This window comes from Betta splendens, chromosome 2 (assembly GCF_900634795.4).
Source record: "Betta splendens chromosome 2, fBetSpl5.4, whole genome shotgun sequence".
NCBI lineage: Eukaryota > Metazoa > Chordata > Actinopteri > Anabantiformes > Osphronemidae > Betta > Betta splendens.
This window is the reverse complement of record NC_040882.2, coordinates 4,787,940-4,814,660: the sequence shown is the minus strand read 5'-3', so window position 1 is coordinate 4,814,660 and position 26,721 is coordinate 4,787,940. Positions and strand designations below refer to the sequence as shown.

The following is a 26,721-nucleotide window of genomic DNA, read 5'->3' as shown; positions in this document are numbered from 1 at the left end:
CCACTGCAGCCTCTTTTGATTTGAGGTCGAAAACCACATTATTCTTCCTGTATCCAAGGTTCGACTATCGGACAAATTCTCCTCTCCAGTGCCCTGGCAAAGACTTTCCCAAGGAGGCAGGAAGTGTGATCCCCTATAGGTGGAACACACTCTCTGTCACGATTGCGCTGGTGTCTAAGATGGCGGACCCACATGCAGAGCTCAGGAGATGGCTGGCCTGCTACCACGAGCTTGTAAACTAACTCGGTGACTCCTGGGTGAAGGGCAAGTCCACCTCTGATTCCCCTGCCTCCCCCCTCAGCAGAAGGCGTGTCGGACGAATTGAGGAGGTCCTCAAAGTAATCCCTCCACTGTCCGATAACATTTTCAGTCAAGGTCAACAGCTGCCCACGAAGAACTGCTTTCCCTCCTAAGGCATTGAACAGTTTGCCAGAATCTCTTTGAAGATGAACAAACGCCTCCTTCATGGCATCCCTGAACTCCTGAGTTTTTGGCTCCACAACAGCACGAGCTGCAGCATGCTTGGCCCGACGGTAATAATCAGCTGCCTCAGAAGTCCCACAGGTCATCCAGATATGATAGCACTCCTTCAGCTTCATGGCATCCCTTACCTCTGGAATCTACTACTGGGTTTGGGGATTACTACGACTGGCACTGGAAACCTTGCATCCACAGCTCCGAACATCTGCATTGACAATGGAGGTGGAGAACATGGTCCACTCAGACTCTATGTCTCCAGCCTCCCTCAGAATGTGGTTGAAACTCTCCCAGGGGTGTGAGTTAAAGATCCCTCTGACAGAGGGTTTAGCCAGGTTTAGCCAGATGTTCTCAAAAGACCCTTACGATATGTGTCGGCCTGTCAAGTCGTTCCAGCCTCCTTCCCTTCCAGCGAATCCTACTCCAGGTGGTGATCAGTTGACAGGTGGTGATCAGTTGACAGCTCAGCCCCTCTCTTCACCCGAGTGTCCAAAATTTATGGCCAAATTTAAAATGACATGACTACAAAGTCCAGTATCATCCACTTCCAGCCTAGGGTGTCTTGGTGTCATTTGCACTGATGGACTGATGAACAGCCTTATGTTCGGACATGGTGTGAGTTATGACTACCCCGAAGGGTAAAGTAAGGAAAAGACCATGGTGGAACAGAATACTGGAAATACTCCAAAATAAAACAGGAAATGCAGATTGTGACACTCTCCTGTACCCCTTTTTATATAGAGGGACAACCACCCTGGTTATCTAGTTCAGAGAAACTGTCCCCATTGTCCATTTGATGTTGGAGAGGTATTTCACCCAAGACAGCTCCACAACATCCAGAGACTTGAGGTACTCGGGGTGGATGTCATCCACCCTTGCTGCCCTGCTACCACGAGCTTGCTCCTGGGTGATGGGCAGGTCCACCTCTGATTCCCTTGCCTCACCCCTCAGCAGAAGGCGTGTTGAACGAATTGAAGAGATCCTCAAAGTACTCCCTCCACTGTCCGATAACATTCTCAGTCAAGGTCAACAGCTGCCCACGAAGAACTGCTTCCCCTCCTAAGGCGTCAAACAGTTTGCCTTTTGGCCTGATGAACAGCCTTATGTTTGGACATGGTGTGAATTTTGAACAGTCTGTACCTAGCACAGAAACCCAAAAACATACTGTAACACCACTTGGGTTCAGATCAGGGAGGCCATTTCTCTCAATCACGCCTCTCCAGGCATTACTGTCATTGCCTGCATGGGCATTTAAGTCCCCCTGCAGAACAAGGGGATCCCCATTGAAGCGCTTTCCAACACCCCCTCCAGAGACCCTAAGAAGGCCAGATACTCCACACTGCCATTCAGCCTGTAAGCACAGATGACAGTGAATGACCTATCCTCGACCCGAAGGCTCAGGGAGGCGACCCTCTCCTCTGAGCTGCGGAGCTATGAGCAAGCCTCTTTCTGCTTTGTTAAACTATTCTTTTCATTTCTGATGGCCAGATTTATGCTTTGTTAACTGCGAGGACGTTGCCGCTCTAACCGTTGACAATCTGACCGTCTCACTCAGTAGCAAATGCATAGGATCCAGATGGACAGACACAACTATGCAGTAAATGGGAGGAGAGGTGTAATTGAACCAGAAAGGCAGAAATAAGCCATAATTAAGTCTTATTGGCTATTCTTTTGTAGATAAAGTTTTGATATTTCATATATTACTGATAATAATGTTATTACTAATTAAAGCTGGTCTCTGTGGGCCCCTCAAAGTTCATGGGCACAAAATCATGGTCTCACCCAGGGCGCCAAATTGCACCGGCACCCTACAGCTCCTGTGGGTCCATGTCAGAATGGTCGCATTTCACTCCTTTGGGCAGTGCCTGGCCGTGTCCGATCGGAATAGGCCTGACCACCAAGCGCTCGCATGCGAGTCCCAACCACGAGTCCGTCTCCCGGGTGGAGTCCCAGCTGCGTCATACCTTGATATCCTCCTTCGATATTTGATATTTTACTCATTACAGGGGGGACTGTGAACTTCTTTTAGTCTGGCCTGTCAACTGTTTGCCATGGTAGACCCTACAAAGGACATTTAGCTCCCGGGCACAAACTTCTCTACCATGATAAGGAGGCGGTTCAAGGTGGAGCCATTGTCTTCTTTTTAATGATATTCTCTCAAAATTGCAGGATCAATAATACACTAAGCCGGTGAACATCAACCTTATATTACCAGGTCATCACAAAATATTTACCTACTTTATATTAAAGGAGTCATATCATGCTTTTCATTCTAAAAAATATTAGACTTTAATGTCTCAGTAAGGTCTCTGTAAATTTTCATTCCATAAAACCCTTTAGATGGTCCACACTGCCCCTGTCAATGTGTGGTTTTCACTCTCCATCAGCAAACGCTGTGTTTTCTGGGCGTGTCGCAAGCGAAGCTGCTCACCACACCTCTGTGCGGAAGCGCATACCTTTTTTGTTGTTGTTTTTTTTTTTAAATTGGCTCCATGGATACGAGCCACCGCACGGTTAGGATACAATAGGTGGCAGTAGTGCGACATTGAGAATGCAATCCACCACAGAAGAAGACGACCCACTACAGGACTACACGACATTAGTCAGCTGGTTCGTAGCGAACCATACGTCTACGATCCCGAATCTGACCCTGAAGCTGAAGAGGAGGCTGTTGAAGTCGCCACATTTCGGCTGATGCAAGATGTGTCTCATTGGTAATGTCGCATTTACTTCAATTTAATTGATTTATGCAAAGTGACTAGCGGTTGCTAATGCGTATGCTAAATGGCGTGTGCAGCTTCAATATTCACAACACGACTTACCTGGAAAACTCTTGTTAATAGAAAACACTACTTTAGCTTACATTATACAAATAAATAAGTTTGAGAGCATAGCTGAAATAATATAAATACATTTTACATTTACACATTTCACTGTTTTTGTCTTACTTGTGCTGCTGCTCTGACATAACTTTATTTAAAAAATGTGCATTAATATTTAGAGCAATCACTGCATGACCTACCTGGGAACAAAAAGCATTGGTTCAAATTATATATTGACCTAACGTATTTTTACTGCTTTTAATTATGTTTTTGTCATTCTTGATAAATCTGACAGTAATATGTCTCTGTATCTAAAGTTGTTACAGGTATCTAGTCTACAGAGGCTAGTGAGCTGGTGCTGAGGATTCCTGGGGTGAAGAATCTGAGTTGCCATCTCTTCATGCTTGGGTTGTAGATGAAGGCAGTTTCCTGATGGATAAAACACTAAATGATTGATGTAGACCACCTGTAGAATAACTCCTTTACCATTTGAGTAAAAATGTGTTTTTTGTGAGTGCAACACTCATTAAGAATTTTTTTAACTTTATTTATATATAATTTATATGCTTTTTATTTATGGCCGCTTCAACTTTATAGCTTACCATATTAGAAAGAGAAAAACATGTAATTTCAATACTATGATTTCCTAAATAAGTGTTTTCCCTTCAGAAACAGAGTTCAGTGAAATACATAATAGTTAAAGCCAACTTTATTGTAAACCAAAAAAATACACCACTACTCCAAAGCTAGAACAAACTGTTACCTTCACACTCCAATGTGCAATGTATAGGTTACTGAGTTAATTAAGAAGTCTGGGGGTTTGAGGACGAAGGAGAAGCTTTTGCAGGGCCTTGCAGACGAAATGCATGAAAGTAGGGTAAACAGGGAGATGTGGTGATCCTTGTTCTCATCACTATTTGGAAGACTGAGCGGAAGCAGTCCTCTACCAGATGGAAGCTGTGGCTGTCCTCACCATCACCTCATCAAAACAAAAGGTAGTGCAATCAGAATTGTAGATTAGTGAAATGTTCATTATTATGTAGGTCAAAACCTTCTCTAATGTAAGAACACACGATACCAGACAAAAAAATTAAACCAAACAAGAGGACAGGCCTGTCTGTGCTAAAACAACAGATAAACAGTTGTTACAATTCAAATATAAAATCTAAACAGTATATACCAATTAAAATCTTCTATTACCTATCTTACTGTTGGTACATACAAACTTACATACCTTCACTCCTGAGCTGGGCAGCAGATGTCTGTGTACCAACAGTCTGCAGTGATTTCTCTGTTTGACAGCCTCCTTGCATGTGGGCAACTGGGATTTGCCCTCCTACAGTATAGAAAAGACTGTTACATTTACTGTAAATTGTATTGGTCCTACAAATATAATGGCTATGGTACAAGCTATAGGTAACTGACCAGATAAGCAGCAGGTATTGTAGAGAGGTGACTAATTAGCAACTAAGCTTGAAACACAACACAGTAATCATTCCAACTAATCATGTTAGAATTTGATAGAACAATGACATAACCCCAAATCACAAGTTGATTTAGGCTGTGACACAGGACGGGGTAATAAACATAACCGCGTTCATCTGCAGGTTCTTTTTGTAGCGATCGACCAGCTGTAGCTCTAAAGTGCAAAGGCCTAAAGGCATGCTAACGGCTAACGCAACACACAAACAGGAGCGGCAGCACGTCAACAGGACAAAAGCTCGATCCACCGCTTCCTGCCTGTCGCCGATCGAAGGCCCATCACACACACACAGGTGCCAACTCAGAGTAGCACATTTAAAAAGGGACAAAGGCTCGGTTGACTCACTGTAGCCGTTAGCGACGCTAGCGATTAACTTGTCTCACATGTGGGTTACTGCATTTTAAACAGACCCAACTAACATATTTAGATATCACAAGTATCAAGCACAAACTTACTACAGCGAGCTAGATCCACCGCTTCCTGTCTGTCGCCGCTGGAAGGGCGATAACGATCAGCTGTTCCCCGCAGGTGTATGAGATTACAGAAAAAGGACAGACGCTAGACCCACCGCTCCCTGCCTGTAGCCGCTCGATGCCGATAGTCATTAGCTTTTCTCCACACAGGTGTGTGGCTGCAGGAGCCCACATGAGCACATTTGAAGGGGACAAAGGCTCGGTCGAATGGCTGTAGCCGTTAGCATAGCTAGCTAGTAACTTGACTCACACATAGGTTACTACATTTTAAACGGACAAACTAACATTTTAAAACATTATAAATATCAAGCATGTACTTACTTCAGTGAGTGGATGACGGACTTTAGGAATAGGTCCTTTTTTTCCAACAGGAGCCGTGAAACAAATCCAGCATTGTACGCACCCTCGTTTGAAATGCACATACGTATAAATGCTGAGGCAGTGTTTCTGGCACCGGTCCGTTAAAAATAAAAGTGACCCACAAATCCTCACTTGTTGGTCCCTTGGTAAAGTGAAGAGACTTTGGTGTTGGTTAGAACACCTAAGAACCGAACTATTTCTATGGGAGGACTTGGGCGCTGCCGTGCTGGTCTGTTCACGGTGAGTGAGAGGGGGGAAATGGCGGAAGTCCAGTTTTGGTTCGGGATCATTGTGGGGGTGGTGGTTCAGGATTTGCAGGGAGAACGTTCAACCAGTATGACGAAACCTGGGGAACGGCCTCAGAGTAGGTCGTGGCTGTTTTCATTGGATGAGAAAATTTACGTTTTCAAAATGTGAAAAAAGCAGGAAATGCATTTCTACCGTGCTCAGTGTGTGTATATGTGACCCATAGAGTCATAGGGACGCTCCAAAATGTCTAAAAAGTGGATTTTGCATGATATGGGCCCTTTAATGTTAAGCAAATGTGCACTTGACCTATAGGAAGTTTCCACTTACTGAGCTTGGGGCCTTACACAGTGTGTAACTGTTCTTGATCAATAAATAGGTCAAGGACACTTGTAATAGACCCCCCTCAAAGTTGTTTATGGTGATTTAGCACAGAAGGTAGAAGCCTACCTGGATTAGAATTTATTAGGTGGCTTCAAGCAATGTTTCACTCATTTCTCCTTCCTCATCACAAAGGTAGCCCAGTCAATAGATATGCTCTTGATATTGCTCACACCACTTTGCGGTGTAATATATTTTGACTAAGTTCATTTCTGCTTAGTTCCAGGCTCCATCCCCTTATTGACCCCATCATTTATGCCTTTAAAGTAATAGAAACCTACATAATGTAGTTCAGTGGTGACATCTTTCTGACATCTTCAGTGGTGACATCATCTAAGTATATTTAAATTGAAAGCCAATACTTTCTTTTTACAATTAAATGATTTAAACCAGAATAGTTGTATTACATTATTTGTGCTGATTTTGTTTAGCTACACTTTTAATGTACAAGGGCTTAGAAAACGTGCCTGACATAGATGTTTATTTTTAGAGTTTATTTTTAGTTTTGTAGTAAAAAAAAAAAAATACTTTTTTACGGTGGGGTATCCGTTAAAAAGTAATTATTTTTACACTGGGAAGAAAAGTGAAAAAATTTAAAGTCTCAATACGATAATGCCATTCTAAACAAACCTTATAAACATGTGACAGAAATGTTGAAGGCATATTTAAACAATAGAATCTTTTGAAATATTCATATGCCTCTTTGATTCTTATTGCAGTTTTTTCTTCAGGACAATCTGGTTAAAATTAAACTGAATAAACGGATACCTACATTTATACTCAATTATATATATTTGCCTTTACCTTTGCAATTTTTAAAAATAATGTTTTATCTCCAGACACAAATTACATTTAACAGTGTTTTGCTGCCACAAATGTGGGAAATGTGTGTTTACATGACTCCATGACAAAAGAAAAAACTGTGAGGACATGATGCTATGGAACAGATCAAAAGTGAAACACCTAAAAAGGACCAGTCCCTCATACATCCAGGTGTTTACATGACCGTGACGTCCCTGGAGTGAGCCTGTAATATTCTGAGCATGAAGATCACTTTGACGGCTTTTCTAAACCAGGGGTAAAACAGAGCGTATATGAGGGGGTTCAGGCAGGAGTTTAACAGCGTTATCCAGGATAATATGGAATAGCAGTACATGCTTATAGAACTCTCCACACCTGCAAGAGTGGGATAGAAAAATGGGCAGAAACACATGAGAAACACGACTACTAGAATCCCCAGAGTCCTGGCTGCCTTCCTCTGTGATGTTCTAGCAGTTGAAGCTGCTTCAACATTAGTAGAAACACTCTGTGACTGAATGACACGAACCTGCGTAACCGCTACCACAAACACTTTCATATAAAGCACCACCATGACAGTACAGGGTGCAACAAAGCTCACAAATAAGTCAACAGTTCTTGAAATATAGTTGACAACCACCACACACTCCCCATGACAGGAGCTGAATCTGTCAGGGTTCCCCACATGGTCCATTGTAAATATGCCGTTATAGATAATTGAAGAGACCCAACAGACAAAGATACAGATGTTGACATTAGTCATGGTGATCTTGGAGTAGTGTTGCAGTGGGTCACAGATAGTCAGGTAACGGACAATGGATATGAGCACCATGTGGCCCAATGAGGTTGAGATGAGACAGTAAAAAAGATACGGACTCAGAGCACACATGAGCCTCCCCAGCAGCCAGCATGTCTCTATGTAGCGCAGGCCTTCAACAGGCATCACCAGCAGCCCCACTAGCAGGTCACACACAGCCAGAGACAGCAGCAGGTTGTTGGTCGGAGTGCGGAGCTGTCGGAAGTGAGAGATGGAGAAGATGACGATCAAATTGAGAGCCACAGTCAGCAGGGAGACGAAGGCAACCAGGGTGTAGAGCAGAGCGGTCTCAGACTGTGGTCGTAGCAGGCGTCTGCAGGAGGAGTTGAGCTTAGGAAAGCAGAGCGAGGAGCCGGCAGTGGCTTCCATCAGGGAGTTGGAGACAAAAAGGCCAATGAATAAACCTCCCAGCACACAGGTTATTTATGTTTCTCTGATGACACACTTCCATGTTTTCACAAACTCTAACAGATGATGTAACCCTGTCCCTTACCAGTCTCATGAACTTCATTAGACACACATTCAGTTTTTTTTCTTCCATTACCTTGATTTTCATGTGTTTATGTTTTCCACGTTACAGGACTCAGTATGTTAAAACCAGTGTCTGTTTCTGTGGCTATTTAATCCCTAATGCAGGAATGTGTCACTGCTGCCTTGTTTGTTTTTTTATTATATTTCATTTATATTTCTGTAGGGGGTCGGTGCAAAGTAGATTGGGCAGCAGTTAAAGGTGGGAGCCTCAGGGACCCACTCTCTGGGAAACCTATCTAGCTATTGGGACATGGAATGTTACATCACTGGGGGATCAGGAGCCTGAGCTTGTGTAGGAGGTTTAACGGTACTGGCTAGAAATAGTCAGGCTCACCTCAATACCTAGGGTCTGGAGCCCAACTCCTTGAGAGGGTCTGGACTCTCTTCTATCGTGGAATTGCCGCGGTGAGAGGTGGCAGTCTGGTGTGGGTTGCTCATAGCTCCTCAGCCATGTGTTGGAGTTTTCCCTGGTAGACGAGAGGGTCACTTGCCTGCGCCTTCTTGGGGTCTCTGGATGGAGTGTTGGAAAGCGCACCAACTGGGGACCCTATCGGATATCAACAAACATGTGGGCAACGACAGTAACCTGGGGAAGCGTGATTGGGAGGAACGGCCTCCCTGATCTGAACCCAAGTGGTGTTATGTTTTTGGACTTCTGTGCTAGGCACAGTTTGGTCATAGCAAACATCATGTTCACATATAAGGGTGTCTATCAGTGCACAAGGCACCAGGACACCCTAGGCTGGAGGATGATGATAGACTTTGTAGTTGTGTCATCTGACCTTGGTCCATATGTTTTGGACACTTGGGTGAAGAGAGGGGCTGAGCAGTCAACTGATCATCTCCGGGTGGTGAGTAGGATCCGCTGGAAGGGAAAGAGGCTGGAACAACTTGGCAGGCCCAAACGTATTGTGAAGGTCTGTTGGGAACTTCTGGCTGAACCCTCTGTCCGAGGAATACTTAACTCACATCTCTGGGAGAGCTTCAAACAGATTCTGAGGAAGGCTGGAGACATAGATTCTGAGTGGACTATGTTCTCCACCTCCAGTGTCAACACACCATCGGAGCTGTGGATGCAAGGGGTTCAGTCCCTGTTGTGGTGGTCATCCCTGAACCTGGTGGTGGACGCCGGAGGTAAGGGGTGCCATCAAGCTGAAGAAGGAGTCCCATCAGGTCTGGTTGACCTGTGGGACTCCTGAGACAGCTGATGGGTATCGACAGGCCAAGCATGCTGTAGCCCGTGTTGTTGTGGAGGTAAAAACTCAGGCCTGGGAGGACTTGGGGAGGCCATAGAGGAGGATTGTTGTTCGGCCTCAAAAAGATTCTGGCAAACTATTCAAAACCTCAAGAGGGGAAGCAGTCCTTCACCAACTCTGTTTTAATTGGAGGTGGGCAGCTGTTGACCTCGACTGAGGCTGTTATCAGACCTTGAAGGAGTACTTTAAGGATCTCCTCAATACCTCTGACACGCCTTCTGCTGAGGAAGCAGAGGCAGGGGACTCAGAGGTGGATGTGCCCATAATTCAGGCCGTGGTCCCCAAGTTAGTTCGCAAGCTCCTTGGTGGTAGGGCAGCCGGGGTGGATGAGCCAAAATGAGTTTCCTCTGTAGGGTGGCTGGGGGCTCTCTTAGATATGGTGAAGAGCTCTGTCACCAGGGAGGAGCTCAGAGTAGAGTCACTGCTCCTCCACATCGAGGGACCCAGGATACGCTGGATGGACTATGTCTCTCAGCTGGCCTGGGAATGCTTTGGGGTCCCTCCGAAGAAGCTGGAGAAAGTATTCAGGGATACAGCTTTCTGCTTAGACTGCTGCCCCTGTGACCCAGCCCCAGAAAAGAGGTCGAAGATGGATGGATAGCATTTCTAATTTGTCAGCATTCAGCACCAAACGTATCATTTTACTATTTAATGTGTTGCTTATATATTATAGGCCAACTTTGATATTTTTTAAAATATCAAAAAGTGCTTATTTGTTCAACAAAATTTTAATTTAATTTTATGATAATATTTACACATCCTTTAATGGTTGCAGGCTAAAGGACAGGCACACAGCAGATGCAGTGCTATCAGGCTATAGTGTTACTTTACTACGCTGTTTCTCAACACGTATAAATGTATAATGTGTACTATAAAAGGCAACAGCTGATTTTTGAAATTTCTGAGAAGTATTTATCAAGTCTGTGCATAATCTGAATAATTTATAATCACAGTTTTCCATGTTTCCTATTCCGCAGAATTGTGTATAATATCATGTATTATCTAACAATAGAATTTTTTTCTAATCTGTTTCATGTTCAGGCCGAAGGAACAAAGACATCAGGCCTAAAACTGAATAAGTCTTTGATTCAAAATAAATACAGTACGTATATAGGAATAGGTCATAAAATTAAAAAAAGGGAATAATGTGGAGTTTTAGTTTGTGATTATTTGTTTTTTAATCCAAATACATAAGCTGTTTACAGTCTGGATAATTATAATCATAATAGGAGGAAACAAAACAACTATACGGTATGCGGTTACCAAAGCAGAACAGATTAACAGTATATTCCTGTTTTTAGTCATATTTGTGTTTATGACAGTGTGTTATAAAAACAACTGATGATACAAATGCCTGCCAGATTGAAATTATCTGATACTTGTACTGTAACTTTAAAAGTCTGCAGTTAATGTGCTCAGCAGTGGCATGTTCATTCCTGGTAAAACCTGTTAACCACGTTCTTACATTAATGAGAAAATTAGAAATTCTGCGTCTTGAGGCCATGATACATATGTACAGTTTGATGTTGTTTGTGAAAAGCTGAAATAAGTAAAAACATTAAAGTGTTTGTCATTTGTTTGAGCATATTTCAAATTTTGATTGTGGTGCTTCATACCAGTGTGACACCATTTCTTCAAAACACTGAAGATTCCTTCATCATATGATGACGACCTTCCTGTAGTTATCCTGCAACATTCTCAGTGTAAAGATGAGCTTAATAGCTTTTCTGAACCAGGGGTAAAACAGGGCATAAATGAGGGGATTTAAGCAAGAGTTAATCAACTCAATCCAAGTGAGTATAGAATAGTAGGACAAGTTACTGGAGGTGTATTCACCTGCAAATGTGGGGTAATAATATGGACAGAAACACATTAGAAACACAACTATCAGAATCCCCAGAGTCCTGGCTGCCTTCCTCTGTGAACTCTTAGCTGTTGGAGCTGCTCTGACGTTGGTGGCAGCAGTCTGTGACTGAATTACGCGTGCTTGATAAATGGCAACTACAAACACCCTCATGTACAGCACAGCCATGACAGTACAGGGTGCCACAAAAGTGACAAAGAGGTCAATGGTTCCCGGGATGTAGCTGACGACCACCACACACTCCCCATGACAGGAGCTGAATCTGTCAGGGTTCCCCATGTGCTCCATTAGAATTAAGCCGTTGTATAGAAGTGAAGAGGCCCAGCAGACAAAGATAAAGATGTTGATATTAGTGACGGTGATCCTTGAGTAGTTATGCAGGGGATCACAGATAGTCAGGTAGCGAACGATGGATATGAGCACCATGTGGCCCAAGGAGGTCGACACCAGGCAGTAAAACAGATAAGAACTCAGAGCACACATGAGCCTCCCCAGCAGCCAGCATGTCTCTATGTAGCGCAGGCCTTCAACAGGCATCACCAGCAGCCCCACTAGCAGGTCACACACAGCCAGAGACAGCAGCAGGTTGTTGGTCGGAGTGTGAAGCTGCCGGAAGTAGGAGATGGAGAAGACGACGAGTGAATTGAGAGCCACGGTCAGCAGAGAGAAGAAGACGAGCAGCGTGTAGAGCAGAGTGGTCTCAGACTGTGGTCGTAGCAGGCGTCTGCAGGAGGAGTTGAGGTTGGGGAAGCAGAGCGAGGAGCTGGTGTTGTCCATCCCAGAGGAAAAGAAGTAGAGACGAAGGACGCAAGGTGAGACCTGATGAAACTGCTCATAGGAGGGTCTATTTATCCGTGTGCTACTCTCTTCAGTTTTTGTAAATCCCTAAAAGGTGATGTAATGCCCATTGTTCATATTCATCCCAAGATGTAACTCCATCTCCTTTTTTTGCTCTAACTTTGTCAGAAACAGGAAGTCCATAAAAATAAAACAGGAACTAGAACATGACAACATGGATGAAAACTCAGACCTTTCAAAATAAAACTGGAAACAAAACCAAAACCTGACAATAAGGTGGCGGTTCAAGGAGGAGCCATTGACTTTTATTTGATGACATCATCTAAGTATATTTAAATTGAAAGCCGATATTTTCTTTTTTCAATTAAATGATTTAAACCAGAATAGTTGTATTACAATATTTGTGCTGATTTTGTTTAGTCACACTTTTAATGTACAAGGGCTTAGAAGACGTGCTTGACATAGATGTTTATTTTTAGAGTTTATTTTTAGTTTTGTAGCAAAAAAATAAAAAGTAAAAATTACTTTTTTACGGTGTGGTATCCGTTAAAAAGTAATTATTTTTTCACTGGGAAGAAAAGTGAAAATATTTAAAGTCTGAATACTGTAATAACATTTTAAACAAACCTTATAAACACATGACAGAAATGTTGAAGACATATTTAAACAATAGAATCTTTTGAAATATTCATATGCCTCTTTGATTCTTATTGCAGTTTTTTCTTCAGGACAATCTGGTTAAAATTAAACTGAATAAACGGATACCTACAGTACATTAATGCTCAAACATTCATATTTGCCTTTACCTTTGCAATTTTTAAGAATAATGTTTTATCTCCAGACACAAGTTACATTCAACAGTGTTTTGCTGTCACAAACATGGGAAATGCGTGTTTACATGACTCCATGACAAAAGAAAAAGCTGTGAGGACATGATGCTATGGAACAGATCAAAAGTGAAACACCTAAAAAGGACCAGTCCCTCATACATCCAGGTGTTTACATGACCGTGACGTCCCTGGAGTGAGCCTGTAGTATTCTGAGCATGAAGATGACTTTGACGGCTTTTCTAAACCAGGGGTAAAACAGAGCGTATATGAGGGGGTTCAGGCAGGAGTTTAACAGCATTATCCAGGATAATATGGAATAGCAGTACATGCTTATAGAACTCTCCACACCTGCAAGAGTGGGATAGAAAAATGGGCAGAAACACATGAGAAACACGACTACCAGAATCCCCAGAGTCCTGGCTGCCTTTGTCTGTGACGTTCTAGCAGTTGAAGCGGCTTCAACATTAGTAGAAACACTCTGTGACTGAATGACACGAACCTGCGTAACCGCTACCACAAACACTTTCATATAAAGCACCACCATGACAGTACAGGGTGCAACAAAGGTCACAAATAAGTCAACAGTTCTTGAAATATAGCTGACGACCACCACACACTCCCCATGACAGGAGCTGAATCTGTCAGGGTTCCCCACATGGTCCATTGTAAATAAGCCGTTATATATAATTGAAGAGACCCAACAGACAAAAATACAGATGTTGACATTAGTCATGGTGATCTTGGAGTAGTGTTGCAGTGGGTCACAGATAGTCAGGTACCGGACGATGGATATGAGCACCATGTGGCCCAAGGAGGTTGAGATGAGACAGTAAAAAAGATACGGACTCAGAGCACACATGAGCCTCCCCAGCAGCCAGCATGTCTCTATGTAGCGCAGGCCTTCAACAGGCATCACCAGCAGCCCCACTAGCAGGTCACACACAGCCAGAGACAGCAGCAGGTTGTTGGTCGGAGTGCGGAGCTGTCGGAAGTGGGAGATGGAGAAGATGACGATCAAATTGAGAGCCACAGTCAGCAGGGAGACGAAGGCAACCAGGGTGTAGAGCAGAGCGGTCTCAGTCTGTGGTCGTAGCAGGCGTCTGCAGGAGGAGTTGAGGTTAGGAAAGCAGAGCGAGGAGCCGGCAGTGGCTTCCATCAGGGAGTTGGAGACAAAAAGGCCAATGAATAAACCTCCCAGCACACAAGTTATTTATGTTTCTCTGATGACACACTTCCAGGTTTCCACGAACTCTAACAGATGATGTAACCCTGTCCCTTACCAGTGTCATGAACTTCATTAGACACACATTCTGTTTTTCTTCTTCCGTTACCTTGATTTTCATGTGTTTATAATTTCCATGTTACAGGACTCAGTCTGTTAAAACCAGCGTCTGTTTCTGTGGCTATTTAATCCCCAATGCAGGAATGTGTCACTGCAGGCTTCTTTGATATTTTTATTATATTTTATAGTGAGTAAATTTGGGTGAAGGTTGAATTGTTTTTTGTCTTTTATTGTCCTAATCTGATTATATGCATTGATGCATTGATGGAAAAAATACCAAATGCATTGCCCAGTATGGCGCAGCCAGGGCCCCACCCCCGAGCCAGGCCTGGAATTGGGCCTCGCATGTGATCGGCTGGTGGCCAGGCCTATTCCCATGGGACCCGGCTGGTTACAGCTCTAAGGAGTGACATTGTACTGATGTGGACCCGCAGGAGGAGCTGTAGGGGGTCGGTGCAAAGTAGATTGGGTAAATGTTGTAAATGAAGGAGGACTATTGTACGGCCTCAAAGAGATTCTGGCAAACCATTCGACACCTCAGGAGGGAAAGCAGTCCTTCACCAACTCTGTTTTAATTGGAGGTGGGCAGCTGTTGACCTCGACTGAGGCTGTTATCGGACCTTGGAAGAAGTACTTTAAGGATCTCCTCAATACCTCTGACACGCCTTCTGCTGAGGAAGCAGAGGCAGGGGACTCAGAGGTGGACACGCGCATAACTCAGGCTGTGGTAGTTTGCAAGCTCCTTGGTGGCAGGGCAGCCGGGGTGGATGAGAGCCGTCCTGAGTACCTCAAGTCTCTGGATGTTGTGGGGTTGTCTTGGATGATAGACCTCTGCAACATCCCATGGTCGATGAGGACAGTTTCTCTGGAATGGACAACCAGGGTGGTTGCCCCTCTTAATAAAAAGGGGGACAGGAGAGTGTGTTCCAACTAGAGGGGAATCATACTTGTCAGCCTCCACAGGAAAGTCTATGCCAGGGTATTAAAGAGAAGAATTTGTCCAATAGTTACATCCTCGGATACAGGAGGAACAATGTGGTTGTCCACCTGGTTGTGGAACACTGGACCAGCTCTATTGTACACTCTCACTAAGGTGCTTGAGGGTTTGTGGGAGTTTGCCCAATCAGTCTACATGTGTTTTGTGGACTTGGAGACGGCATTTGACAGCATCCCTCGTAGCATTCTGTGGGAGGTGCTCCGGGTGTATGGAGTCCCACTCTCTTTGCTAAGAGCAAATGGCTGTCCTGTTGGCTTTGTCGGACTACGACCTCTAGCATGTTCTGGGGAACCTTGCAGCTAAGTGTGAGGTGACAGTTCCTCAAATCTGAGGCCATGGTTCTCGACCGGAAAAAGGTGGTTTGCTCTCTCCAGGTTGGAGGAGAGCTCCTGCCCCAAGTGGAGGAGTTCAAGAATCTTGTTTGCGAGAGAGGAAAGGAAGGAGCTTGAGACTAACAGACGAATCGGTGCAGGACTGCAGTAATTGGGTCGGTGTATTGATCCATCATGGTGAAGATAGAGCTAAGCCAAAAAGCGAAGCTATCAATTTAGCTGTCAATCTACTTTCTTACCCTCACCTATGGCCATGAGATTTGGGTCATGATCGAAAATACAAGATGGCGGATACAAGTAGCCAAAATGAGTTTCCTCTGTAGGGTGGCTGGGCGCTCTCTTAAATATGGTGAAGAGCTCTGTCACCAGGGAGGAGCTCAGAGTAGAGTCACTGCTCCTCCACATCGAGGGACCCAGGATACGCTGGATGGACTATGTTTCTCAGCTGGCCTGGGAACGCTTTGGGGTCCCTCCGAAGAAGCTGGGGAAAGTATTCAGGGATAGAGCTTTCTGCTTAGACTGCTGCCCCTGTGACCCAGCCCCAGAAAAGAGGTCGAAGATGGATGGATAGCATTTCTAATTTGTCAGCATTCAGCACCAAACGTATCATTTTACTATTTAATGCATTGCTTATATATTATAGGCCAACTTTGATATTTTTTAAAATGTGAAAAATTGTTTATTTGTTTAACAGCATTTTGATTTAATTTTATGATAATGTTTACACATCCTTTAATGGCTGCAGGCTAAAGACATGCACACAGCAGATGCAGTGCTATCAGGCTATAATGTAACTTTACTACGCTGTTTCTCAACAAGTATAAATGTATAATGTGTACTATAAAAGGCAACAGCTGATTTTTGAAATTTATTTAAGCATTTATCAAGTCTGTGCATAATCTGAATAATTCTAAATCACAGTTTTACATGTTCCCTAATCGGCAGAATTGTGTATAATCATGTATTATCTAACGATAGAACTTTTTTCTAATCTGTTTCATTTTCAGGCCTGAGGAACAAAGACATCAGGCCTAGAACTGAATAAGTCTTTGATCCAGAATAAATACAGTACGTATATAATGAATAGGTCATAAAATTAAAAAAGGGAATTGTCACGTTCCATGTCATATCCTGCTTTTACTTTGAAAGTACTTCCCGTCCTCGTCTCAGCTGTCTCACTCCCCGGTTCCCATTATCCACACCTGTCCGTAATTAGCTAATCAAAACCAGTACTTAGTCTCCACCTCGCACACACTCTAGCTGCCAGATTGTCAAGTCATAGCACTTCTATCCAGCATTCTAGTATCGCCTCTTGTTTTTTGATCCTGCTTATTCCTGACCACTGAATCCTGCCTGACCCTTGCCTGTACCTTGCTCGGATATCGAACCTTGCTTGACTATTTAACCTGTGAGTTTGTCTAGCCCTTACCTGTACCGTCGCTGTGATCTCCTGTGTACCGAACCTTTGCCTGTCTGCTGGACCTTATATTGTTTGCCCCTTGCCTGTGCTTAAAGACCGTGCCTCTCTGTGTATGACCTGGACCGACTGATTACGATTGTGCTAATAAAACCTGATTCCTTCCTCAACACGTCTGTGTACTGTGCATGTGGGTCCGACGCCTGCCCAAGCCTGACAGGAATAATGTGGAGTTTTAGTTTGTGATTATTTGGTTTTTAATCCAAATACATAAGGCGTTTACAGTCTGGATAATTATAATCATTATATGAGGAAACAAAACAACTATACGGTATGCCGTTACCAAAGCAGAACAGATTAACAGTATATTCCTGTTTTTAGTCATATTTGTGTTTATGACAGTGTGTTATAAAAACAACTAATAATACAAATGCCTATAAATTATAATAATTTGTTGCCAGATTGAAATTATCTGATACTTGTACTGGAACTTTAAAAGTCTGCAGTTAATATGCTCAGCAGTGGCATGTTCATTCCAGGTAAAACCTGTAAACCACGTTCTTACATTAATGAGAAAATTAGAAATTCTGCGTCTTGAGGCCATGATACATATGTACAGTTTGATGTTGTTTGTGAAAAGCTGAAATAAGCAAAAAGTGTTTGTCGTTTGTTTGAGCATATTTTCAAATTGTGATTGTGGTGCTTCATACCAGTGTGACACCATTTCTTCAAAACACTGAAGATTCCTTCATCATATGATGACGACCTCCCTGTAGTTATCCTGCAACATTCTCAGTGTAAAGATGAGCTTAATAGCTTTTCTGAACCAGGGGTAAAACAGGGCATAAATGAGGGGATTTAAGCAAGAGTTAATCAACTCAATCCAAGTGAGTATAGAATAGTAGGACAAGTTACTGGAGGTGTATTCACCTGCAAATGTGGGGTAATAATATGGACAGAAACACATTAGAAACACAACTATCAGAATCCCCAGAGTCCTGGCTGCCTTCCTCTGTGAACTCTTAGCTGTTGGAGCTGCTCTGACGTTGGTGGCAGCAGTCTGTGACTGAATTACGCGTGCTTGATAAATGGCAACTACAAACACCCTCATGTACAGCACAGCCATGACAGTACAGGGTGCCACAAAAGTGACAAAGAGGTCAATGGTTCCCGGGATGTAGCTGACGACCACCACACACTCCCCATGACAGGAGCTGAATCTGTCAGGGTTCCCCATGTGCTCCATTAGAATTAAGCCGTTGTATAGAAGTGAAGAGGCCCAGCAGACAAAGATAAAGATGTTGATATTAGTGACGGTGATCCTTGAGTAGTTATGCAGGGGATCACAGATAGTCAGGTAGCGAACGATGGATATGAGCACCATGTGGCCCAAGGAGGTCGACACCAGGCAGTAAAACAGATAAGAACTCAGAGCACACATGAGCCTCCCCAGCAGCCAGCATGTCTCTATGTAGCGCAGGCCTTCAACAGGCATCACCAGCAGCCCCACTAGCAAGTCACACACAGCCAGAGACAGCAGCAGGTTGTTGGTCGGAGTGTGAAGCTGCCGGAAGTAGGAGATGGAGAAGACGACGAGTGAATTGAGAGCCACGGTCAGCAGAGAGAAGAAGACGAGCAGCGTGTAGAGCAGAGTGGTCTCAGACTGTGGTCGTAGCAGGCGTCTGCAGGAGGAGTTGAGGTTGGGGAAGCAGAGCGAGGAGCTGGTGTTGTCCATCCCAGAGGAAAAGAAGTAGAGACGAAGGACGCAAGGTGAGACCTGATGAAACTGCTCATAGGAGGGTCTATTTATCCGTGTGCTACTCTCTTCAGTTTTTGTAAATCCCTAAAAGGTGATGTAATGCCCATTGTTTATACTCATCGGAAGATGTAACTCCATCTCCTTGTTCTCTGCTCTAAGTATGTTTCAGATTTCTCTGAAATATCTTTCTTTCGTTCTTGTCATTGTCATTTTCACCTACATTTTATGAAATGTATGTTAAACCAGTTTAGTTTGTTTACAGAATATACAATTATTTAATTCTTTAATCTCAGAAGTGGCTAGACCAGAAAAATAACTCAAATTACACTGGTTTGTACCTGTATGTTTTTGGTTTTGTTTTTAGTTGTATATGTAATGAATGCTAACATACAAAGATAAGATAAGTCATACATTATCAGGGTACTTATGAGCCGGTAGGTGCCCATCTACCTGCTGGCAGCGGTGAATAGGTGCAGTAGGTCGTCGTCATTGATCCGTAAGGTTGATCACAGCTCGGATGATTTAACCAGCAGAGTCAGTAGGGGCGCTGTTGAGTGGTTGATGTTCCGACGGGAGGATCAAAGTTTGGGATTTTGATTTATTAGCGAGCACAACTTAGCAAGTAGCTAGCGGTGTTGTGTTAGCTAACTGTAACCTGAACCCCCCACCCGTTATCCAGCCCTAACCCTAACCACAATAACCTCTAAAGCTGCTAAACGTAGCAACTTAGCTAGCTGTTAGCTGTTCGCGAGGAGGCAGAGCAGGCACCTACTGGCCCGTACGAATGCGCTGATAAGTTCTGATCAGCCCATTCGTTATGGCTGATAACATCCGAAGCGGGTGACAAGTCCGTGTTCAGAGCTCTTACTGTTCGTGTCCATTAAGAGGTTTCCAGCCCGTGGCCATGTTGTAAACCTCCCTGGACATGGGGTGCATTTTTTCAGATTTGAATGTGCTTTGAGTTTTTCCAATACAGACAAAATCAAATAAACATGTGGGAACCAAAACATTTTCACCTGCAGCAGTTTTCTGAGAAAGTGAATCAAAGTGGATGGTCTCGAGTGAAGAGTTTATGTTTGTCTGTATGAAAGTCTGCCTGACACAAAGACACAAAGTATTTATATTAATGAGTCAATATGGCCTCGATGCCAGTTTATCATCTAGTACTGGCCCTTTTCCTTATTGTTTTTATCTTTTATTATCTTTATGTCGTTCAGGCAGGTGTAGGAAGAATAACTTAGGATCCATTTTTGTACTTTTATACTTGTGATTATATATATTTTAATGCAGTGCTTTTGAATTTACACTTCACTTTTTTTTACAATAAAAACATATTAGTTGTCTAATATGTGATGGAAGTAGTTTATTTGGAGGGTTATTCTGATAACTGCTTGTGTTGCAAATGAAGAATAACATGGGCTTGTTAAGATTCAGCCAAAAGCAACACTACACACTATCAACATGTGCAAAACAAACACAAAACAGTGACTAAATAATATAAGATGAAGCACCACAGCAATAGTTATTAATAAGAGAGAGCCATGACTCTCATCCATGATTTGCTGTTTTTCATATTTTAACATTTTCTTTGTTTCAACCTTGATGCTGAGACTTTTTCTAATCATTTTCTTTTTGTAAACGCAGACCTGATTCACACAGGCACCTGGAATACAGACATCTCCCAACTGGTTGAGTTCATGGAGGTAACGTGACACTTATATGCATACATGCACCCACAGGATGAACATGAACATGAAATTGATTGTGTGGTAGCACTTGTTGACGAAGCAGATAGTTTATTGCACATTATTGTTAGAAAACTCAGTTTTTACAATTTGAGAATGTTTTCCAGTTAAGACTTAATCACATCTTAAGCATCAGTGGAAATGTTCAGTAGTTCATAGAGAGTTTCAGTGGACTGACATTAATAAGTCATATTAAGAAACGACTTCTATTGTGTAAAGACACAGACATTTGTGTAAATCTGGTTAGAAGTGGGACGCTGCTTTGAAGAGTTACCATTTATTGATACATTGCATTTTGGTTATAGTATCATGACCTCCTGGGAGTGAGCATGCAGTATTTTCAGTGTACAGATGAGCTTAATAGCTTTTCTAAACCAGGGATAGAACAGAGCATAAATCAGAGGGTTCAAACAAGAATTCAACAACTCAATCCAAGTTAGTATGGAGTAATAAGACAACCTCGTGGAGGTGTCTTCACCTAAAAATGTAGGGTAGTAATAAGGGCAGTAACACATTAGAAACACAACTATCAGAATCCCCAGAGTCCTGGCTGCCTTCGTCTGCGATCTCTTGGCTGTTGGAGCCGCTCTGACACTGGAAGCAGCGGTCTGTGACTGAATTACACGCACCTGAGACAGAGCTACCAGAAACACCCTCATGTACAGCACAGCCATGACAGTACAGGGTGCCACAAAGGTCACAAAGAGGTCAACGGTCGATGAGATGTAGTTAATGACCACCACACACTCGCCGTGGCAGGAGCTGATGCTGTCAGGGTGCCACATGTGCTCCATTAGAAGTAAGCCGTTATAGAATAACGACGAGGTCCAGCAGAGACAGATACAGATTTTAACGTTAGTCATGGTGATCTTGGAGTAGTACTGCAGCGGGTCACAGATAGTCAGATAACGAACAATGGATATGAGCACCATGTGGCCCAAAGAAGCAGAGATCAGGCAGTAAAATACATAGGGGCTCAGAGCACACATGAGCCTCCCCAGCAGCCAGCATGTCTCTATGTAGCGCAGGCCTTCAACAGGCATCACCAGCAGCCCCAGCAGCAGGTCAGACACCGCCAGAGACTGCAGCAGGGTGTTGGTCGGAGTCTGGAGCTGCCGGAAGTGGGAGATGGAGAAGACGACAAGTGAGTTGAGAGTCACGGTCAGCAGAGAAACGAAGAAGAGCAGCGTGTAGAGCAGAGTGGTCTCAGACTGTGGTCGTAGCAGGCGTCTGCAGGAGGAGTTGAGGTTGGGGAAGCAGAGATAGGAGTCGTCAGTGGCGTCCATCGGGGAGAGACCAGGTGGAGGCAGGAGGACAAGTGATGTGACTCCTGAGTAGGCAGGTATTTAGTCTTTCTGCTGCACCGCCCTCCCATTTTCCAAAGACCCTGATGGATGATGTAACCTCTGTCCCTAGTCTTTATTCCATCGTCAGCTTTTCTTTTTCTCTGTCTTGTACTTTTCACATATGTTTTTATGTTTATGTTTATATGTAATTTCCACATTCTAGTTAAATATAAATCTTTAGCATGAAGCATAAACTATGTTCAATTAGCCTTATAAGTATTAATAAAGCAGGGCATCCCAGACTCACACCTCATAAATACTTTGTTATTTATATAATAACAATTAGTTATTATATATCTAATATATATAATTATAACTTACCTTTGACAAGTCAGTGACTAATTTTTTCCAGTGAATGGTGGACGAGACCACCCATTAGAATAATGGTTGTATTGATTAGCAGCATTTCTTCCCAATCTGTTGGGCTAAAAAGTTCAATATTTTTTTATGCGTCATTTGTGTTCTCTCAATAAAATGAAAACAACTTTAAGCTGGACACAATAGATTAAACAAACACTCTCAACCACAGCCCTAATGGACGCTGTCTTTAGGGTCCATGTTTGCTGTGTGCTTCTTTACTATCAAATAAAGGCAGAGGAGCATAGAAATCTCCTGCTTTATTTATTAATAATACAATATAACTATGATTTAACAGATTCATGTATTGTATTTATACCTATATTGGATATTTAACGTTCTGATTTCTCGGGCGTGCTTTTAACCGTATCTTTCTGATGGTTTTACAGGGCTGGTCCACGTGGACTGACACAGCAGCTGCTGAGTGGGTGAGTCTGTGGGGCCTCGTGGCTTTCATTGTACTACAGTGCTTTGGGGCCGGGTTTGCTTCACATTCAGTGAAAATATAAAACAAAGCATTGTTTTTACGTGAGCACTTGTATATTAGGAAACAGGAAACATTTCAGCTGATAAAAGACCAACGTTTAAGTTAAAGTGTAAATTAGAAGAAAACCTGTTAAAATACAGTTTCAGGCAACGCTGTGTTATACTGTAGTCTGAAAACTAATCTACTGCATGTATGAATTCTGTTCAACATGTTTTCTAATAATTATGTACATACATATTTATTCACTACGCCTGTTTGTATGTCTATAGGTGCCATATGGGTAACTTTGAGCAAAATTACAGTATTATACCTGAAGACATTCTGTATTTATGTTTAATGTGAGGTTTAATTTTGGTAGAAGACACTTTGTTTCTTTACACTAGAATCTGCACCAAATTAAACATGACACAGATGAAGACTGCAATGTTTCATTATCTTCATAGCATTAGTGCGTAAAGTGCATTAAAAGCCGCATTCAACTTGTTAATAGTGGTCAGAACAGAAAGAAAGACAGAGAAAACCACTCAGTCGTCTTTTTAGTTACATCAGTATGCGTCACTGTCATCTACCATGTTATTTGTGATCCAGCATATATTATTTCAAAGATATTCATTTTGTCTCCTAAGATGCATTTGAACTTTGTGCTTTTGACATTTTAGTCAAGACAAATGGAGTTAAATGTTGATCATAAAGACATTTGTGAAGATTCTAATATTGTTTTCCTGCCAGACAACTGACATCTGCAGTGAGAAGTCACAAGTGGTGCTGTGCTCAGTAACGAGGTAAGCCTTCATTTAATGACCCCGATTACAACCTGTGACAAACCTCAACTCAACTCTTTGTCTGAGGCTTTGGTCTGTTGCTATTCATTCATTCAGCTCTTTCTGCATCATCATCACCTCTCTGGAGTAAGCGTGCAGTATTCTCAGTGTGAAGATGAGCTTGATGGCTTTTCTAAACCATGGGTAGAACAGAGCATAAATCAGAGGGTTCAAACAAGAATTCAACAGCATGATCCACGTCACCAAAGAATAATAGGACAAACTAGTGGAGGTGTTCTGACCTGCAAGCACAGGGTAGTAATAAGGGCAGTAACACATTAGAAACACAACTATGAGAATCCCCAGAGTCCTGGCTGCCTTCCTCTGCGATCTCTTGGCTGTTGGAGCCGCTCTGACACTGGAAGCAGCGGTCTGAGACTGAATTACACGCACCTGAGACAGAGCTACCAGAAACACCCTCATGTACAGCACAGCCATGACAGTACAGGGTGCCACAAAGGTCACAAAGAGGTCAATGGTTCCCGGGACGTAGCTGACAACCACCACACACTCCCCATGACAGGAGTTGAATCTGTCAGGGGTCCCCATGTGCTCCATTAGAATTAAGCCGTTGTAAAGAAGTGAAGAGGTCCAGCAGACAAAGATACAAATCTTAACATTAGTCAGAGTAATCTTAGAAGAGTGCACCAGCGGGTCACAGATAGTTAAATAACGCACAATGGATATGAGCACCATGTGGCCCAGGGAGGTCGAGATGAGACAGTAAAAAAGATACGGACTCAGAGCACACATGAGCCTCCCCAGCAGCCAGCATGTCTCTATGTAGCGCAGGCCTTCAACAGGCATCACCAGCAGCCCCAGCAGCAGGTCAGACACCGCCAGAGACTGCAGCAGGGTGTTGGTCGGAGTCTGGAGCTGCCGGAAGTGGGAGATGGAGAAGACGACGAGTGAATTGAGCATCACAGTCAACAGGGAGACGGAGAAGAGCAGCGTGTAGAGCAGAGTGGTCTCAGACTGTGGTCGTAGCAGGCGTCTGCAGGAGGAGTTGAGGTTGGGGAAGCAGAGATAGGAGTCGTCAGTGGCGTCCATCGGGGAGAGACCAGGTGGAGGCAGGAGGACAAGTATTTATCTTTTTCACCCTCCCATTTTCCACGAAACCTCTGTACCTCATCATCATCACAACCTGTCACTTTATAAGTCCCTCCTCTTGTCCCTCTATTATCATTCACGTTTATTTTAGATATAATTCTTGTATTGATCACATTGTATACAACTGCACTTCACATAAGTCTGTCGTATTTTTATTTACAGTATACCGGGATTAGTTATGTATTCATCTGTTTTGCATTGTGTGTTTATATATTCTGTCTTATTGTAACTTGTTTTCAGTGCTATGCTGACGACACATGGTTCTATCTCATACTGTGACTTACCAAATGCCTTACGTGTACATGCTTGTGTTTGTGAGGGTTAGGGTTGAGTTTTCAACCTGGATGATTCAATACACACACCCACAGCCTGACCAACAAAACCGAGGTCGTTCTCGTTCCAAAGGTTGGAGTCTCAGTAACATTATACACCCACTTACACCTTAAATACTGAAACACTATGTTCACCACCTTAAAAACAAATAATTGTGTTTATACACTGTGAAACAATCAACTCTAGACAGTGCTATATAACTACAAAGTGCTATTAATAATATTATTAAAATCACACAGTGTTAATGTTCACATTCAATTTGAATGCAGCTAGAAAGAATTAAAGAGTTTTAATATTCCTGAGTCCATTTAGACAAATGACCGATAAACCTAGACACTGTGGGTATCAAGCACACAATTCCCACTAACATTTTGCATTGTTTTTAATAATTTAAGCATCAATACTGGAGTCTTTAAACTCAGTGAGCTCTGCTTTTCAGGCCTTGTTACAGTGTTTTTTAGTTTAAACTAGTGCATTAAACCACGCTGTTTGACTTGTTTACCTGTTGTCGTCCCACTGTTGCCTCATTGCGTCAGTAACACCTCAGATTGGCCTGGTGGCTCAGTGCATTAGAGGTGTTAGAACATATAGTCAACAAAACAAACTGCCTAATGAGACACATAAACGCTTTTACTTTTGGGTGAGAACCTATAATTTGTTCTCAGAGGTATCGCTGAGTCTCTGTGCATATTTTCCATTATAGAGGTTACATCACATAGTATTACATTATAATCCAAAGTACAGTGAAATAAAACTCATAATTTGATTAAATCCTCTTGATTGTCTAATGTTCTATGACTGCTGCCATTGTTAGCTGGGAACCCTATTAAAACAACCGACTATTGCAGTAACCCTCACCTTTACCTTCATTTACATTGAGAACAAGAGGACGAGGAACAAACCTTTTGTAAATGCTGCTGGAAACATGGAAATTAATGGGCATATACTGTCATCTAGCATGTTATTTATCATCCAGCATATATTATTCAACGATATTCCTTTTTTTTTAATATATTTAAACTTTTAATGATTCCTCTGTGCTTTTGACAGTTTAGTTAAGACAAACTAAGTGAAATAACTGTATAATATCATAAAGGTGAATCTGTGCAAAATTTGTAAAGATTCTAAGATTATGTTCCTGCCATACAATTCATCATCTGCAGTGCAGACGGTGCAGGTACAACACAGCTCTGTCTGAGGCTATGGTCTGCTCAGAGGTGAGGCCAAGACACTGGAAAATAACCATTCATTCATTCATTCGTTCATTCGTTCATTCATTCATTCATTCATTCATTCATTCATTCATTCATTCATTCATTCATTCATTCATTCATTCAGCCATTCAGCCATTCCCACATCATCATCACCTCTCTGGAGTAAGAATGCAGTATTCTGAGTGTGAAGTTAAACTGATAGCTTTTCTAAACCAGGGGCAGAACAGAGCATAAAGGTGAGGGTTCAGCATATTATGTCATAAAATATTTTCACTAGAATAGTGTTCATTCATGCTGCCTAGTGATACCCAGCCCAAACTATAATGAAGTCACGCATCAGGCAGGCAGCAGTTTTAGGCTGCTCCTCCTATATGTAAATAAAAAT

The 26,721-nt window shown here is 42.8% G+C and overlaps 6 protein-coding genes and 1 long non-coding RNA gene across 7 annotated transcripts; all 7 read right to left on the bottom strand.

Moving 5' to 3' along the window:
* Positions 1 to 3,990: 3,990 nt before the first annotated feature.
* On the bottom strand, positions 3,991 to 6,159 carry LOC129603807 (uncharacterized). The gene is made up of 3 exons (XR_008694031.1): positions 5,577 to 6,159; positions 4,534 to 4,635; positions 3,991 to 4,278 (listed from the first exon to the last, which is right to left on the bottom strand). It is a non-coding gene; the product is annotated as an uncharacterized LOC129603807 (long non-coding RNA).
* Positions 6,160 to 6,251: 92 nt separating this feature from the next.
* Positions 6,252 to 8,725, bottom strand: LOC114847354 (trace amine-associated receptor 13c-like). The gene has a single exon (XM_029136981.2). The coding sequence runs from the start codon at positions 8,224 to 8,226 to the stop codon at positions 7,240 to 7,242; it is 987 nt and encodes a 328-aa protein (XP_028992814.1). The 5' UTR covers positions 8,227 to 8,725; the 3' UTR covers positions 6,252 to 7,239.
* Positions 8,726 to 11,301: 2,576 nt separating this feature from the next.
* On the bottom strand, positions 11,302 to 12,285 carry LOC114850323 (trace amine-associated receptor 13c-like). Its single transcript, XM_029142255.1, has one exon. It carries the CDS (start codon positions 12,283 to 12,285, stop codon positions 11,302 to 11,304), a length of 984 nt encoding a protein of 327 aa, XP_028998088.1.
* Positions 12,286 to 13,305: 1,020 nt separating this feature from the next.
* LOC114850168 (trace amine-associated receptor 13c-like) lies at positions 13,306 to 14,376 on the bottom strand. The gene has a single exon (XM_029142169.2). It carries the CDS (start codon positions 14,290 to 14,292, stop codon positions 13,306 to 13,308), a length of 987 nt encoding a protein of 328 aa, XP_028998002.1. The 5' UTR covers positions 14,293 to 14,376.
* Positions 14,377 to 17,580: 3,204 nt separating this feature from the next.
* Positions 17,581 to 19,117, bottom strand: LOC114846232 (trace amine-associated receptor 13c-like). Its single transcript, XM_029135061.3, has one exon. The coding sequence runs from the start codon at positions 18,897 to 18,899 to the stop codon at positions 17,916 to 17,918; it is 984 nt and encodes a 327-aa protein (XP_028990894.1). The 5' UTR covers positions 18,900 to 19,117; the 3' UTR covers positions 17,581 to 17,915.
* Positions 19,118 to 20,778: 1,661 nt separating this feature from the next.
* LOC114846222 (trace amine-associated receptor 13c-like) lies at positions 20,779 to 21,954 on the bottom strand. Its single transcript, XM_029135058.2, has one exon. It carries the CDS (start codon positions 21,952 to 21,954, stop codon positions 20,968 to 20,970), a length of 987 nt encoding a protein of 328 aa, XP_028990891.1. The 3' UTR covers positions 20,779 to 20,967.
* Positions 21,955 to 23,568: 1,614 nt separating this feature from the next.
* Positions 23,569 to 24,770, bottom strand: LOC114846215 (trace amine-associated receptor 13c-like). Its single transcript, XM_029135047.2, has one exon. The coding sequence runs from the start codon at positions 24,727 to 24,729 to the stop codon at positions 23,725 to 23,727; it is 1,005 nt and encodes a 334-aa protein (XP_028990880.1). The 5' UTR covers positions 24,730 to 24,770; the 3' UTR covers positions 23,569 to 23,724.
* Positions 24,771 to 26,721: the final 1,951 nt, after the last annotated feature.

Excerpts from the sequence above, each read along its gene's own strand:
- LOC114846215 (XM_029135047.2), bottom strand. The coding sequence starts at position 24,729 with ATGGACGCCACTGACGACTCCTATCTCTGCTTCCCCAACCTCAACTCC.
- LOC114850168 (XM_029142169.2), bottom strand. The coding sequence starts at position 14,292 with ATGGAAGCCACTGCCGGCTCCTCGCTCTGCTTTCCTAACCTCAACTCC.
- LOC114847354 (XM_029136981.2), bottom strand. The coding sequence starts at position 8,226 with ATGGAAGCCACTGCCGGCTCCTCGCTCTGCTTTCCTAAGCTCAACTCC.
- LOC114846232 (XM_029135061.3), bottom strand. The coding sequence starts at position 18,899 with ATGGACAACACCAGCTCCTCGCTCTGCTTCCCCAACCTCAACTCCTCC.
- LOC114846222 (XM_029135058.2), bottom strand. The coding sequence starts at position 21,954 with ATGGACGCCACTGACGACTCCTATCTCTGCTTCCCCAACCTCAACTCC.
- LOC114850323 (XM_029142255.1), bottom strand. The coding sequence starts at position 12,285 with ATGGACAACACCAGCTCCTCGCTCTGCTTCCCCAACCTCAACTCCTCC.